This window comes from Chelonoidis abingdonii, chromosome 2 (assembly GCF_003597395.2).
Source record: "Chelonoidis abingdonii isolate Lonesome George chromosome 2, CheloAbing_2.0, whole genome shotgun sequence".
NCBI classification, from domain to species: domain Eukaryota; kingdom Metazoa; phylum Chordata; order Testudines; family Testudinidae; genus Chelonoidis; species Chelonoidis abingdonii.
This window is the reverse complement of record NC_133770.1, coordinates 191289286-191305316: the sequence shown is the minus strand read 5'-3', so window position 1 is coordinate 191305316 and position 16031 is coordinate 191289286. Positions and strand designations below refer to the sequence as shown.

Here is a 16031-nt window from a genome sequence, read left to right as displayed (position 1 = left end):
AATATGGGGAATGTTCAAAGAAGGTGGGGGGAAAAACAAGTCCCAAAATATCACACCCATTCTTTTTTGTAGCAGCGAACTGTAAGATAAATAATGTGATCCTTTCAGAACAAACTACTGCATACAAGTGAAACACCCTTTCCTCTGCTCTAGCGTTCACTGCATTCCTGTCAATAAAGGAGACTTCTTCATACAAGGTCAGCCTTCTGGAAGCAGCTTTTACAATTTCCATTGAGATAGTCTATTGTCAGCAATCTATAGCCGAGTGAATTCTTATTAGGAATTCAGTAAATTCTGAAGCAAGCAACTAAATGTTTAAAAGCTTGATCCTGTTGACCACATTAGCATGAGATGAAGAAAAGTATTTCTCATATTCAGGTTTCCTGCCACCCATTTCTGTTTAATTCCTTCTCTCTTCACACATAATGAACTACCACCAAACCCATTTAAAGGAAGAATCATGGATCTTCCACCACAATGCAGCCTGGAGATTTTTTCAAAAAGAAAATTGTCATAGACAAGCATAAACTCATACATCCCCTCCATCCCTCATAGCAATCTATGAGATTTAATGAGCCACAGATTTTTTACATTTTGTTTTTCATTTGACTTAGCATTTTATGAGGCAAAGTCTCATAATACACATTAATATTTTTATAGTCATATTAACTTTCTTGCTTACATACAGAGCTTACAGTTAATAAATGTCTCTGATTGTCATAAAATATTCAGGGCAAGCCATTGTTACAATGACTTTCTTTTATCCCTATTGCTAAACTTCAATCAGTTTCAAATCTGAAATACATTAAATGTCTGGGTATAATGTTATGATTTGTGCTACAATAAATTTTTTATAGTTAGGGCTGGTTAGGAAAGGAGCTTATACAAGAGGCATTAATTGCTGTGCTTAATTATTTAAAATATATAGATTTCTTACTGGTTATTTGAATGTGTAACTCATTTACCATTTAATACATTCATGTAAGGTTCTTGTTCAGCAAAGCTTACAAAAAGATTCCAGTCAAGCTAAACTGAAATACTGAACCGCATCAAACAGGAAAGGGTCTCGACGTTCCAGCTCTTCTGTTTTCCTCAGAAGTTCCAAATATGCAGTTCCTGTGGTTCTTTCTACAGGATAAAGGTGTCCCCATTTATTAAATGGCGTATCTGCACAGGGTTATGAATATTGTTTAGACAGTGGACAAATATCCTTGGTGAATTATGTCTCTCAGAATGTTTTGAGATATCTATAGTTTCTCTACCACATTTATTACTAATTTATCTACATTTCCCTCTTTGGGGTTTAGTTAGCAGCCCACAGCAGTTGGAGTGTCTCTGTAGGGGTAGTTGAGGGTTTCCCTTGTCAGGTGGTGCAAAGCCAGTATAACCAGCAGAATGCAGGAAGGGACAGGGTAGACTCTCTGACATCTTGGGCTACTGTGACTGCTGGCTGCAGGCAGTGTGATTTAGAGCAGTCCTGAAACTGCCCTAAGTTTCCCTGGTGTTCATTTCAGCTCCAGCTGGCTGAGGATCAAGGTTGTGGAAAGATACATTCACGTCCCTCCCCCACCCGCACCTTTGCTTCTCATCTGCACTGAGTGTACACTTGTCCTGCCTGATGGTTGAGCCCCACTGAATTTCATGAAATATATATAACCAAGTGCAGTATCATTCTAATATCTGATGTGTCCTTTAATGGGAACTAGTCATTGTAGGGGGATAGACATGATCTAATGTGTCTTTTTCTTCAATAGCAGTGATCCTGGGCCCTATGGCAGTGGTTCTCAACCAGGAGTGTGCTTACCTTTGGAGATCTTCCATGTGGTGCATCAACTCATCTAGATATTTGCCTAGTTTTACAACAGGCAACATAAAAAGCATTAGTACAAACTAAAATTTCATACAGAAAATGGCCTGTTTATACTGCTCTATATATTATATCAGTGTTTCTCAACCTGGCGGCTGCAATTCATTTTATTAGTATATGATAAAAATGAGAAAGGAAGCAATTTTTCAGTAGTAGTGTGCTGTGACACTTCTGTATTTTTATGTCTGATTTTGTAAGCAAATAGATTTTAAGTGAGATGAAACTCGGGGTAAGCAAGACAAATCAGGCTCCTGAAACAGGTAGTCTGGAAAGGCTGAGAACCACTGTCCTATGGGGCTGGTTTTCAGATGTACTGAGTGCCACAACTCCTCCGAAGTTTTTACACTATCTTTTTTTAAAAAAAAATCTAAAATGTCCCTTTGTTGCAACGAGTCTGGTAGCTATGGTGGTAATGTTACTATAGACCAGTCATCAAGAGGTCTGGCAGCTTTGGATGGGATCAAGCCCATTCGATCCAGCAGATTCTTCAGCGCATGGGGAGAATTACAACTTTCTTAGATATGGTTCCCTTGGCCAGAAACAGAGTTCAAGTTATGCCAGAACACTCGGGAATGCCATTACAGCGCTTTTAACAGCATTGTGGTACTTGTGGTACCATCACTTATGAGTGTGTCAGAGGGGAGCTGACCCTCTGAAGGGGTCAGAGGCCCAGCATACCTCAGACAGGCTCCACAAGAGAGATTGGGACAGCTCAGGTTCACCTGGGAGTGGTTAAATCACTTGAGTAACTCACGGCATTTAATTAGGCAGGGAAGCACCTGAGCATGATAAAAGGCTAAGGACCTCCATTAGAGAGAGAGAGAGACTTCAGAAGAGAAAGGAAGCTCCAGCAGATTGGAGCTTCCAGAGAGCCTGAACCAGACAAAAGCTGTGCTGTTAGAAGAGGGAGAGAGCACGCACTTCAATTAAGTGGAACCTGTGCTCCCAGTGTAAGGAGATGGAGGTAAATGTAATCTGAGCCAAACAGAAACTGTGCTTCTAGGGCAGAGAGCCTAAAGGGGGATCTTGAAATCAGAAAGCTCCCTGGTGAGCCTACCAGGGCAGGGAGCCTGGAAAAAATGCTCTAAGGGAGCAGAGAATTCACAATGGGCAGAGAGGCCAGAGAGCCCTGCCTGAAGTTTGGAACAGACTTTTGGAACAACGTACCTGGACGTCAGAGGAAAACTCCATCCAGACAGCATCAGGAGTTCTGAGGCAACAGCAACCAGAGCTCTTGGACAGAGGCAAATACTAAACTCAAGACAAATGACAAACCAGGAAGCTGAGGGAGAAAGGTGTTGTGTATGTCTGTGTGAGGTTGTTCAGTTAAAGACTTTCTGGTAAATAAAGGAGACCCTCCATGGAGGGCACTCTCTAATATCTGAAACTGGTCTGGGCTTGTTTACACCCCACGTGGAGGGAGATCAAGGCAGGACGCTGTGTGGTGCTGTGATTGACCAGAGGGATGTGCGCTGGGGTGACCTCCCATACCTTCACAGAGTGATAGTGCCAAAAGTGTGTACTGGCACTTCTTTTTTTAGGACTGGAGCACTGGACAGGAACGTGTACATCCTCTTCCTGCATCTTCTGTTGGCTCAGTGGAAGCTGAGGGACAGTGACCTACAAGCAAGGATCCTTCTGTCTCCAGAGGCCAGACAATGTGTGTTTTGGTTGGAAGACTGTGTGCCTGAAGAGAGGGATGTTATTGCAGGACCTGTAAGGAATAACGTTTACACTAAATACCAGGCTCTGAGATTGGGAGTGACACTGTAATTCAAGAAACCTGATCCAAGCAAATGAAGTTACTTCATCAGTCTACTTAAGAGAGAGCCCTTCAGGAAAGCTCTGAACTGAGAAGGTCACCCAACTGGCCTTCAAGAAACAGATATTATATCTCCCAGTTGATCTAGACAACATGATTGTAGTCTCTTACATTAACAAGCAAAGGAGCACCAGGAGCACAAGGCTAGCTCAAGAAGCAGCAGCACTAAAGAACTGGGTGAAACAGGACCCTCTGCCAATTAAGATCAGTCGCTTAACTGCTAAGGTAACCTAGCAAATGTTATATGGGAATGGGAGCTTAGGCTAGCAATTTTTCTGTTGGTGTGGAAATTATAGGTCACTCTATATGAATCTAGAAGACCCACCTGAGGTATTATGTCTAAGTTGTACTTTTAGAGGTGAATCAATTTAGTTTGGAAGTACCTGCTAAGGAAGCTGTCGCCTGAGGTTAGAAGGTGGATTGCAAGACCAGAGAGCTAAGCGCAAATCCTTTGGCGGCTACTTGTATCTAGGCAATGAGGTGGAGCAGCCCTTTCCAGCTAGTGATTCCCCTACGCAGAAAATTTCTTTTTCACTCTCTAACTGTGGTTTGCTTTTTATATTATACTCTCTCCACATGCCATGCTATCACAATTGAGATCAACAGAAATGCTTGCACAGAAGCCCGGCTGGTATAAATAAGACTACTGAAAGGACGTTTTCTGTGAGGGCCATACTTCTTTGAAATTTACTCCTTGCCACACCTTGGTCCATAAAGGTTCTGAATCTGATGACCTTCAGGGCATGCTGCAAACTCGTCTTACACCCCACCTCCCCAGGCACTTGACAGTGGAGCTGAATAGTAAGGGTGGTGACTTGTTAGAGAAGAAGGGAGAGGAAAGATGGTTTTAGTTTTTTATTTACTTGGGTTCTGGTTGCGGGCCATATTGAATGGCATTACTGCACTTGAGTTAGGTTGGAATGTTGTTTTGCATAGGGGCACTTTTAGGTTGTGTCAAAGGTGCCTTTAGTGTATCAATAGGCAGCCTTCTGTAGAGTGTGTGTGCATGTGCACATCTAAAACTTTTATTCTCTGACACTTTCGTTTTCCTTTCTAACTGATATTTGTGCCTGACATACTCCACTGTTTTTTTTATTTTTTATTTACTGGTTGATGATGTAGGTACCTATACACACCTTAAATTTCTCCAGTATATCTGTTGGATTTCACTCAATATTTATTGATGTATTCTCTTAACTTGGTGTGCCCTAGTTTATGCCTGCTTAGTTAAAATCTCTCATTACTACAAGCATGCTCTTTACACATGTTTTTTATTTCAGTCCATTATCACAGCACCTCTGCACTTGTGCTTCTCTAGTGCACATGCTGCTACTACATGATCAGGGGAAATTCTTCCTACATGTGATATCAATGCTCAGTGCTGGTACAATCAGCACTTGGGTATATCAGAAATGGATATCTATCAGTCTTGTGTAGCTCATCAGAAAGTTGCAGAGCAACCTTTCCCCATTAGTTTTTAGTGCTGGTACCCATCATTCTTCAAGTACTTGCTCATGTCCATTCAATGCTACGTGTGTGCACACCATGTGCACTGTTGCCGGAGTTTTTTCCCTTAGTGGTATCTCTTGAGCTGGCTCTAGCACCCTATGGAGCTGCGCGCATATGTACCGGTATAAGGGGTTTCACCAGCCCACACCCTCTCAGTTCCTTCATACTGCCTGGGATTGTTGCTGGAATGACCCTTCTTTGTTCTGACAAATCTGTTGGGACTTCAGATCACGAAGCCTCCATGGTATCAGCGGACTCATGGTGCCATCAACCCTGGAGCCTCTCTCTTCTGGTCCCTCTAATCCCCTGGGGCACCTACCAGCTCTGGTGTCTGGAAGCAGGATGGAACAGGGTGTATCAGGTGCCGTCTCAGCACCAGGCCTCCTGGCATCATCCAGGGGAAAGCCCCACACGATCCCAGCATCCCAATCCCTGGCACGCTATTGTTCCCCATAATTCTGGCACCATATAGAGGCGGAAGAAGGTATTGGTCTGCCTGGTTGCCAAGAGAAGAATCCTCTTCGGAGTCTGAAAGGGAACCCTATGTACTGCCAAAAGCCCACCATCAGTACTCAGCCTACGCCCCCCCTGAGCTTCAGTGCCAGTCCCCCAGCAGGTACCTGGCTAGCGGGTCACTAGCCGATGCAGTGACCCTACTGGAATCCCTGGGGGTTTCTCCCAGTACCAGGGCCTTCCTTCGACTTGGTGGTCTCTGAGATATGGGCTACTGCTCCTTCCTGCTCAGCACTGGATCCCGACTCTGGTACTGACCCCAGTGCTGAAGTCCACAAGATGCCTCTAGGGGACATAGTCAAGGAAAAGGAAGGAACCCTTCCTCTGGTGCAAGCCTCCTCCTCATGCTCTCCAGATGAAGCTGTTGCAGGCCCCAGCCCAGGATGATTTCAGGGCCCTTTAGGACCTGCTGAAGCAGCTTGCTTCAAACGTGAGCTTGGAGATCAAGGAGATCAAAGAAACATCGTAGAGCCTTACTGATATCTTGGTTGCAGCAACACCATCCCAGGTGGCCCTGCCCATCAATGAGGTGGTGATGGGGCCAGTCAAGGCCCTATGGCAAACCTCTTCTTCTCTGACTCCCACTTCAAAGAGGGCAGAGAAAGTATTATGTGCCAGTAAAGCGGATTTGATTACCTGTACTTGCTCTCCTACCCCGCCCTGGGGGTCTCTGGTGGTGCCTGCAGCGAACTTCAAGCCCCAGCAGCCTCTCTTTCTGTGCGAGACTCTCCATTCATCTCGAGGTATCTCATCACCTGGGAACCTGGAATATATTGACGGATTACCTCAACAGGTCCTTCTCCTGTCACCATGAGTTGTCTCTTCACCTGGAGGTTGTCAGTGTCATCTTCCAAAAGTGGGGCCTCCCTAGGTGGACCTGTTTGTCACCAGGCAGAACAGAAAATGCCATTAGTTCTGTTCACTGCTTGGGCACAGCCCAGGCTCCCTCTCAGAAGCCTTCCTGCTCTTTTGGGCAGACCACCTACCAAGGGCGCCAGAGCCCTACCAAAAGTGTGAGGGCTGGGGCCCTCCGCCTCCCCAGGCCCTTGCCAAGCTGGAAGCCGGAGCAGGGCCGGGGAGGGCCTGAAAACAGCAGTCTACCCAACCTCCCCTTGGCTCCCCACCCAGGGCAGGTGGACGGACCCAAGCCCCCCACAGCTGCGCATGCAACTCTCCCCAACCCAGCTCTGGCTGTGAGAGTGGGGGACCTCAGAGCTGCAGCCCGGCCATGGTAAGAGCCATGTGGGGAGCTGTAGTGGACCTTCCACCTGCCCTGGGTGGAGGGCCCGAACAGCCCCTGGCCTGCGTCCCTGCGCCCCGGGAACCCTGCTCAGGACAGGTGGAAGGTCCGTGCTGTGGCTCCTCACAGCTGCGTGCACGGCTCTGAGGCTTCTCCCCTCCCCACCTGGTCAGAGCTGGGTCGGGGAAAGGCACGCGTGCAGCTGTGGGGAGTCTGTGTGGAGTTGTGGAGCTGTTGGCCAGATGGGGACACGGGCCAGGGGCTGCTCTCAGCCCCCTGTACAACGGGCAGGTGGAGGGTCAGCCACAGCTGCCCAAGTTCCCCGGCTGGGCTCTGTGCTGGTCTGCCCCAGGGGTGGGGCCTTGAGGAGAAGAGGAGGAGGGGAAGAGGGCAGGGTCCACCCCTGCAAAAAGTAGACGTGCCACTCCCCCTACTTTCTAAAAGTGGGAGGACTCTGGCTCCCCCACCCCCAATTCCAATGCCACTTCTGCCTAGTGTATGCCTTTTCTCCGATCCTCTTGGTTCACAAGATTCTTCTGAAAATCAAACGGGACAAGGCAAGAATTATCCGCATAGCACCAGCGTGACCACACCAACATTGATTTGGCACAATTCTGGATCTCTCGTTGGCAACTCCACTCTGCACAGACTTGATTTCACAAGACCACAGCCGGTTGCTTCACCCAAACCTAACTGCATGGATGCTGCGTAGCTGAACCCTGAAGAATAGGCCTGCTTGGAACAGGATCGATAGGTCTTTCTAGGTAGTAGAGAGCCTTCCATCAGGGCTACCTACTTGGCCAAGTGGAAACATTTCACTTGGTGGGCCTCCGAACGGGATCTCTCTCCATCTCTATCTTCTCTTCAGTCTATCTTGGACTGTTTGCTCCACCTAAAGCACCAGGGTCTGGCACTCTCATCTATTAAGGTTCATTTGGTAGCCCTCTCAGCCTTCCACTCCTCAGAGGATGGCAGATCAGTGTTTTCCCATGAAATGACAGCCCAGTTCCTCAAGGTGTTGGAAAGACTCTATCCTCAGGTTCGCAAACTGATCCACCCCAACACGGGACTTAAACCTGGTCCTGTCGAGATGTATGGGCCCTCCTTCAAGCTGTTAACATCATGCTTCCTACTACTTCTCTCCTGGAAGGTCGCCTTCCTGGTGGTGATCACCTCAGCCAGAAGGGTCACTCAGATCAAGGCCTTTATGTCAGAATCACTTTACACATTGCTCTTCAAGGACAAGGTTCAACTGCGCCCCCATCCAGCTTCCTGCCAAGGGTGATGGCACAATTCCACAACAAGGTCATTTTGCTACCTGTCTTCTTCCCAAAAGCTCTGAGGAATGACGGCTTCATACGTTGGACATTAAGCGGGACCTTGCCTTTTGTATTGAGAGGACTAAGCCCTTCTGGAAATCCACACATCTCTTTGTGGCAATAGCAAAAAGGATGTGAGAGCTACCTGTGTCAACCCAAAAAATTTCTCTTCCTGGATAACTGCCTGTATTCGGGCTTGCTATGAGCAGGCAAATATCCCACCTCCAGCCATCGTGACCATTCATTCCACAAGAGCCCAGGCTCCATCAGCAGCATTCCTCACACAGGTACCAATTCAGGACATCTGCAGAGCCCCTACCCTGATTGTTAGTTCATAGCTTCACGTCCCACTACACCATCACTCAACAGGCCCAAGATAGGGGCAACAGATTCTTCCTAAAAGTGTGGGGGGAGGCACAAGGTCTCTCATGTCCCTTCACCTGCCCCGGGTGGGGAGGCCTGAGAGCAGCTCCTGGCCTGTGTCTCCACCCCCCAGGTCTACCACCTAGAGCAGGTGGAGGGTCCATAGCTTTCCACAGTTGCCCATGAGGATGTTACCCTGACCTGGCTCCGGCTTCCAGCCTAGCCTGGAGGTGGGTCCTCAGAGGCTGAAGAGCCGCAGCTGGGCCATGGTAAGAGCTGCCTGGGCAGCTGTGGGAAGTCACGGACCCTATATCTGCGATGGATGGCCCGAGTGGCGGGGACACAGGCTGGGGGCTGCTCTAGTCCCCCCTGCCCTGGTCAGGTGGAGGGCTTGAAGCTCCCCATAGCTCCTCGGCCAGGTTCCAGCTTTGGGGAGGAAGGGGAGACACAGGGGGCCATGATGAAAAGTGGATGAGCCTGGCCCATCCACTTTCAAAAATGGGAGGGCCATGGCCCCTTGGCCCCCCACTTTTCTGGCGTCCCTGGCCCAAGACAATGCCAATTTTGGGAGAAGATGTTGCAGTCAGTACATTCATGAACTTTGAGCCCACTTCCTGGGTTACTGCGTGTGAGTCACCTAGCCTGGAATGGACATGAGCAAGCACTCGAAGAATTAAAAACAGTTACCTGCCTTTCAAAACTCTTTTTCTTTGACATGCGTTGGTCCTGTCCATTCCTTGACCCACTCTCCTCCCCCTCTGTCAGAGTTACTGGCAAGAAGGAACTGAGATGGCATACGGCTGTTGGTGCTTCTTATATCAGTGCATACGCCTGCGGCTCCAGAGGGTGCCAGAACCAGCTCAACAGATACCACTGAGGGAAAAATCTCTGGCAACAGTGCATGTGGCATGCACACACCTAGCATGGAATGAACATGAGTAACACATCTCAAAGAACAACAGTTATGAAAGGTAAGTAACTGTTTTTTCTGTTTTTTAAACCCTTGTTATCTTTGAGATTACAAGCTACACCTGTCATTCTAGTTTTTCCTTCCCAATTTTCTGGTACAAAAAATGTGCCTGGCTAAGGCATTTGGAAGTTACTTGCAGAGTACAAGAACAAATGAATCAAATAAAATAAAAACAAATAAAACTGATGTGAACTAGAATAAGATTGGGAATCGACTATCTGCTGGTGGACCCATTAGTCTTGCCTACCTGAAACAACCCTCTCCATGGTCCTGGGCAGGCTCTCTGTGGCTTCCCAGTGCCCTTGCCAAACAGAACTGTAGAGTTTCTTCTATTGTTCAGGCTATGTATGGGGAACTGGAGTTGATTCCCCTGGTTATCTTCGTAAATCCTAAATTGTAATATCACCGCTACAATAACTCACCACATTTATTTGTTCTTCTAAGCTTGTGCTGTTTTGCTTAGCACTGGAAAGTTTATTAGCTCATTTATCATGAGCTAATATCATAATTTTGAATCTGTATGCATATTCTATTGTTTATATGTAATGTGATAGCTCTGTGTTGTGAAGATCAGGTTCACGTCTGAGCTTCCCCAGAGTTGAGGGGAGTTCAGATCCAGGGTGTTTGTTCAGATCTATCTCTCCTTTTCCTTCTTCCTCTACATAATGTAGCGTGTGTATAACTGTAATTAGAAACAAAGGAAACAAAATTGAACATAATGAAACATTTAAAATCCATTAAAAGGTCTGCACTGGAAATGGTATGTGAGCTTTGAAAGCTATTCTTAGAAGCAGATTTTAGGTGCAGTTCAGTTGTTGCTCCACACAGTGTCACAATTGGTCTTTATGTCTACTCAGTATTTCTTTCTGGTTGTAGATGAAGGTATTTATAAAGCTGGTGAAAAACGGTCTGAAATGTGGGGGGCAGCGGAAATCCAGGAAGATGAAGACACGCAGGTAGAGGTTCCAGTAGATCAGGTAATCTTTAAGCTTTTAACAAATGACTAATGTGGAAAACAAATCTTGTGTTTTTCTTTTGTCGCTTCCCTTGATGGCTGCTGCATTTTTTTTACAGGGTTCATTTGTAACATTCATTGGTACAGCATTGTATGCAAGGTTGCACTGCTTTTGAATACATTCCCTTTTCTTGAATGCTTTCTGAGTCCCGGTTATTTGTTCCTGTCAGGAGATGAGCCTGTCCAGCATGTTCCCTTGTGGCCCTGCCTGCACATGTTTTCTTCACCAATTACCAGACTTAGGTTGGTTCAAAAACCAACCCCCACACCTCTTTGTGGGGTCTGATTTATTAAATCTTTCTGTAAAAGGTGACTTACTTTGTTAGTTACCCAGGTCACCCCACTCTGGATCCCTATAAGAGTCCAAGTCAGTTCTTCATCATGGTTCAGGAGACAACCCCACCCCTGACTGTCTTTAACCCCCTTTAAAACCTTAATGGGCCAAATCACATGGTGGGATGGGTTGACCCACTAGGCACCACTGCCCTTAAGAGGGCACACCACCCCATCATAGTTTCCTGTGTGTCAGTGCAAAGTCCTTGCACTCCCAAAATCTACTCAAATACCCCCTGAGTCTTCAGACAACGTTTACTTTAAAAAGAAGCCCCGGTCCTGAGGCGAAGTGTACAGTATTGTTTCCAGTAACCATGCCCCCACACCCCTTATTTGCTCCTTGTCTTCATTTGAAAGAGTTTGCCAGCAGAGCTGTACTGGTAGAGTTTTACAAGCTACCCCACTAGTGGAGAAGCAGCTGATACTGGAAAGGGGTTCTTTTGCTGGCATAGCTTAAACTAGTTCCCAAAGGGAACAAGCTGTACCAGCAAAAAAGAGTTTTAAAGTGTAAACCATCCCTCAAGATGCCTAGAAAACTTCAGTAGTTTACTAAGACTGAGGAAGGGTAAATAAAGGGGATCTGCTGGTGTCCACCCACCCATCCCGGAAAGCTTCTTGGGAAGTACCTGCCATTTGGTACCATCTGGTATATTTCAAAAGACAAAACAATCACTCCTGTGTAATATTTTGACATTCAACTTTTTTTAACTGTAATTTATGTCTCCCTTGCATTTATTCTTCCTCCTTTCCCTTCCTTAGCCCTACTTTTCTTTCTCTTGCATGTCTTGGGTATCCTTTTTCTCTTCCTTTATCTTCTTCATTTTTACCCTGCACTGTGTTCTCTTCCTCCTTCCTCATGTTTTCAGTCTCTCTCCCCTCCCCCTTTCTCAAGCCCTCAACTCTCCCACTATTACTCTTTCTTAATATAACACTTCAGTCCTTCCCTAAACTCCCAAATCTACTTCTCTGGCTCACCCACAAAAACTACAGAGGTTGTTCTACATTACAGCGATCTTGATTAAGACACCTATGGACTACTAGTCTAATCTGTCCAGACCACAGGATGTTCTAGCCATAACCCTTTTCGCCATATTGCTGAAGAAAGGCAGAATTGGGCTGTTCCAGCCTTATGCCAGCAGGTGGAGCCCTGCTCTGTCAAGATTTCTTAGTGCAGCGTTTCCCAAACTGTGCTCCGCAGAACACTGGTGTTCCCCATGATGTGAATAGGTGTTCCGTGAAAGACTCTTGCACTTGATTTTTGTACTACTTTATACACAATGTCAATTTAGAAATTGTTAGTTCAAGTTATTTTAAATTTTTATTGTTGCTTTGTTTTATAAAATAAAATATATTTGAGCATAAATAACGCAATTTTTAACTTGAAAACCAAACGACTACAAAATAATATTATAAGTGTTCCGTAATAGGCTAAAAAGTGTTCCGTGGCCAAAAAAGTTTGGGAAACGCTGCCTTAGTTCAAAGGTCCACTTGGGTTCTTTCCCCACTGTGCCAGCGGAGCAGTGTAAAGGGGCTAGACCACTGCCCAGAATCAGGGCCAGGATTCTTGCAGTCTTGTACCACATTAGATTGCCTCTGAATGGCAAAATAGGCTCGGGTCTATTTGATTTTGATAAATCTGTACACACAGTGCTGGAACTGAAGTGACCAACATGATATTTAGTTGTCCCACTATTTCCTCAGTAGCGTTGTGTGAAATTGGCAGAGCTCATTATGTTTTATCAGCACTGTTTCCTTTTACCTAGTTTGGAAAAGAGAGGTATCCACCTCATTGTGTTTTTTTGAAAGTAAAATTTTATGTCTTGAGCCAGCTCTTCAATTAAGTAGATATTTATGTCCCTGAGGTAGAGAATAGACCTGGCCAAACTCTTTTCTTCAAACATATCCCTTTCCTGTTTATGAATTGCTCATGAGCCAATCCTGATCTATTTCACATGTGTGTATAAGTATTTACCAAAAGTGTGGACAAATAGTTTTTAGTAGGGCTGTCAAACAATTAAAAACATTAATTGCGATTAATCATGCTGTTAAACAATAATAGAATACTACTTATATAAATATTAGGATGTTTTCCACATTTTTAAATATATTGATATAAATTTCAACACAGAATACGAAGTGTACTGTGCTCACTTTGTATTTATTTTTATTATAAATATTTCTACAGTAAATAAAAGAAATAGTATTTTCAGTTCCCCTAATACAAGTACTATAGTGAATCTCTTTATCATAAAAGTTAAACTTACAAATGTAGAATTATGTACAAAAAACCTGCATTCAAAAACAAAACAATGTAAAACTTTAGAGCCCACAGGTCCACTCAGTCCTACTTATTGTTCAGCCAATCACTGAGACAAACAAGTTTGTTTACATTTACAGGAGATAATGCTGCCCACTTATTGTTTACAATGTTACCTGAAAATGAGAACAGGCATTCTCATGGCACTGTCATAGCCAGCGTTGCAAGATATTTACATGCCAGATGCACTAAAAATTCATATGTCCCTTCATGCTTCAACCACCATTTCAGAGGACATGCATCCATGCTGATGATTGGATCATTATCGAGCAGAACCCAAGTAGTGCAGTCTGACATATGTGCATTTTCATCGTTTGAGTCAGATGTCACCAGCAGAAGATTGATTTTCTTTTTTTGTAGTTCGGGTTCTGTAGTTTCCGCATCGTAGTTTTGCTCTTTTGAGACTTCTGAAAGCATGCTCCACACTCCGTCCTGATCAGATTTTGGAAGGTATTTCAGATGCTTAAATTTTGGGTCGAGTGCTGTAGCTATTTTTAGAAATCTCACATTGGTACCTTCTTTGTGTTTTATCAAATTTTCAGTGAAAGTGTTCTTAAAATGAACAACATGTGTGGGATCATCTTCCGAGACTGCTGTAACACACAATATATGGCAGAATATGGGTAAAACAGAGCAGAGGACATACAATTCTTCCCCAAGAAGTTCAGTCACAAATTTAATTAACGCATTATTTTTTTAATGAGCATCATCAGCATGGAAGCATGTTCTCTGGAATGGTGGGGAAAGCATGAAGGGGCATACAAATATTTAGCATATCTGGCACGTAAATATCTTGCAATTCCAGCTACGAAAGTGCCATGCAAACGTCTGTTCTTACTTTCAGCTGACATTGTAAATAAGAAGCGGGCAGCATTATTTCCCGTAAATGTAAACAAAGTTATTTCTTTTAGCTATTGGCTGAACAAGAAGTAGGACTGAGTGGACCTGTAGGTTCTAAAGTTTTACATTGTTTTGATTTTGAGTGCAGTTATGTTAAAACAATGTACGTTTGTAAGCTGCTCTTTCATGATAAAGATATTGTACAATGATACTGGTATGAGATGAATTGAAAAATACAATTTCTTTTGTTTATGATTTGTAAAGTGCAAATATTTGTAATAAAAGTAATATAAAGTGAGTACTGTACATTTTGTATCTATGTTGTAATTGAAATCAATATATTTGAAAATGTAGCAAAATGTCCAAAATATTTAATAAATTTCAATTGGTATTCTATTGTTTAATAGTGCGATTAAAACTGTGATTAATCACAATTAATTTTTTTAGTTAATCGTGTGAGTTAACTGTGATTAATCAAGAGCCGTAGTTTTTAGCATATGGGACTGCTTATCTTTGATATGTTTGCCCTCCTTTGATTAGCCACCTAACACAGTATTTCTTATCTTTGCTGGAGAATAATGAATAACATTGACTTGGTAGAAGTTTCAGACTAACAATTATCTCTGCATATTTTGGGAGTCAACCATTTTTAATAATTTCTGATTGTCATCTCAATGCTCAAGAATAATGATTAGTATGAAACTACAAACAGTAGTGGAGTGAAATCAAACCACTTATTAACACATGTATTTGTGAATCTTTATTGTTATCATTATGTAACCAGCTCTGCCAGAAAGCCTGGTCTGGTTGTCCTTTTTTGTGCTTACTTATCTAGAGGCTAATTTTTCTAAATTTTGTTTGACTCAGATAAAAGAACACTAGGCCTTTTGATCAGGGCCATCCTTAGGCATAGGCAACATAGGCAGCTGCGTAGGGCACCTGAAAATTTGGGGCACCACTGGGTCTTAGTGTCAACCCTCTTGTTTTCCTATCCCTGTTCTGACCCTTCCTGCAGGCTCCCACAGATGGCTGCTCTAGCCTGGTGAGTCTTCCTTGGGGGTGTTTGTCTCGGTCTGGAGTGGGGTTGGAGCAAATATATGAATTGTCATGTGCATCACTTTCTGTTTAGTTGGTGTGGTTTGGTATCTGCTCCATCACTCTCACTAGATCTTGGGAGACAAGGACCCAGTCCTGGCTTACAGACAGCCCCCCCGCCCAAATCCTGAAACAAATACTGTCACCAGCAATCCACCCAAAAAAACACTAACCCAGGAACCTATCCTTGCAACAAGCCTCCGTGCCAATTCTGGTCACTTATCTATTCAAGGGGACAATCATCATAAGGACTAAATCACATCAGGGTCCAAACTATCAGAAGGCTCGTTCCACCTGCACATCCTACCAATGTACATGCCATCATGTGCTAGCAATGGCCTCTGCCAGTACATTGGCCAAATGGCAGAGTTCTCTAACGTAAAAGAATAAATGGACTCAGAATCAGACATCAAGAATATACATTAAAAAACCAGTCAGAGACACTTTATATCTCCTCGGTGCACTCATTACAGAACCTAAAGTGCAGTATATTTACATTACAACAAAATAACTTTCAATAAACAAACTCAACGAGAGATCTACTGAATGGAAAATAATGTTTGCAAAAATGGATATTCAATTTAAGTTAGGCTTTAAATAAAGACTGGGAGTGGGTGGCGGTTTATTACCAAAGTAAGGATACAGATTCCCATGTTTATTCCGCCCCTCAACACACACTTCCTCAATCAACTTCTTGTCCAACCGCTGGCAAATGACCATGTTGATTACCAACTACAAATAAGGTTTTTCCTCTCCGGCTGGTAATTTTGACTCTAGCCTTAACTGATCACCTCAGTTAGAGTGTGTATGGTAACACCTCATGTTTCT

General features: G+C 44.2%; 1 protein-coding gene across 1 annotated transcript in view; it reads left to right on the top strand.

Moving 5' to 3' along the window:
- Positions 1–16031, top strand: part of DCDC2 (doublecortin domain containing 2) — a 127556-nt gene that overhangs the window by 94864 nt on the left and 16661 nt on the right. The window contains exon 8 of the mRNA XM_075062015.1: positions 10461–10580. Coding sequence (XP_074918116.1) covers positions 10461–10580 — 120 coding nt within the window. The remainder of the gene's footprint in view (positions 1–10460; positions 10581–16031) is intronic.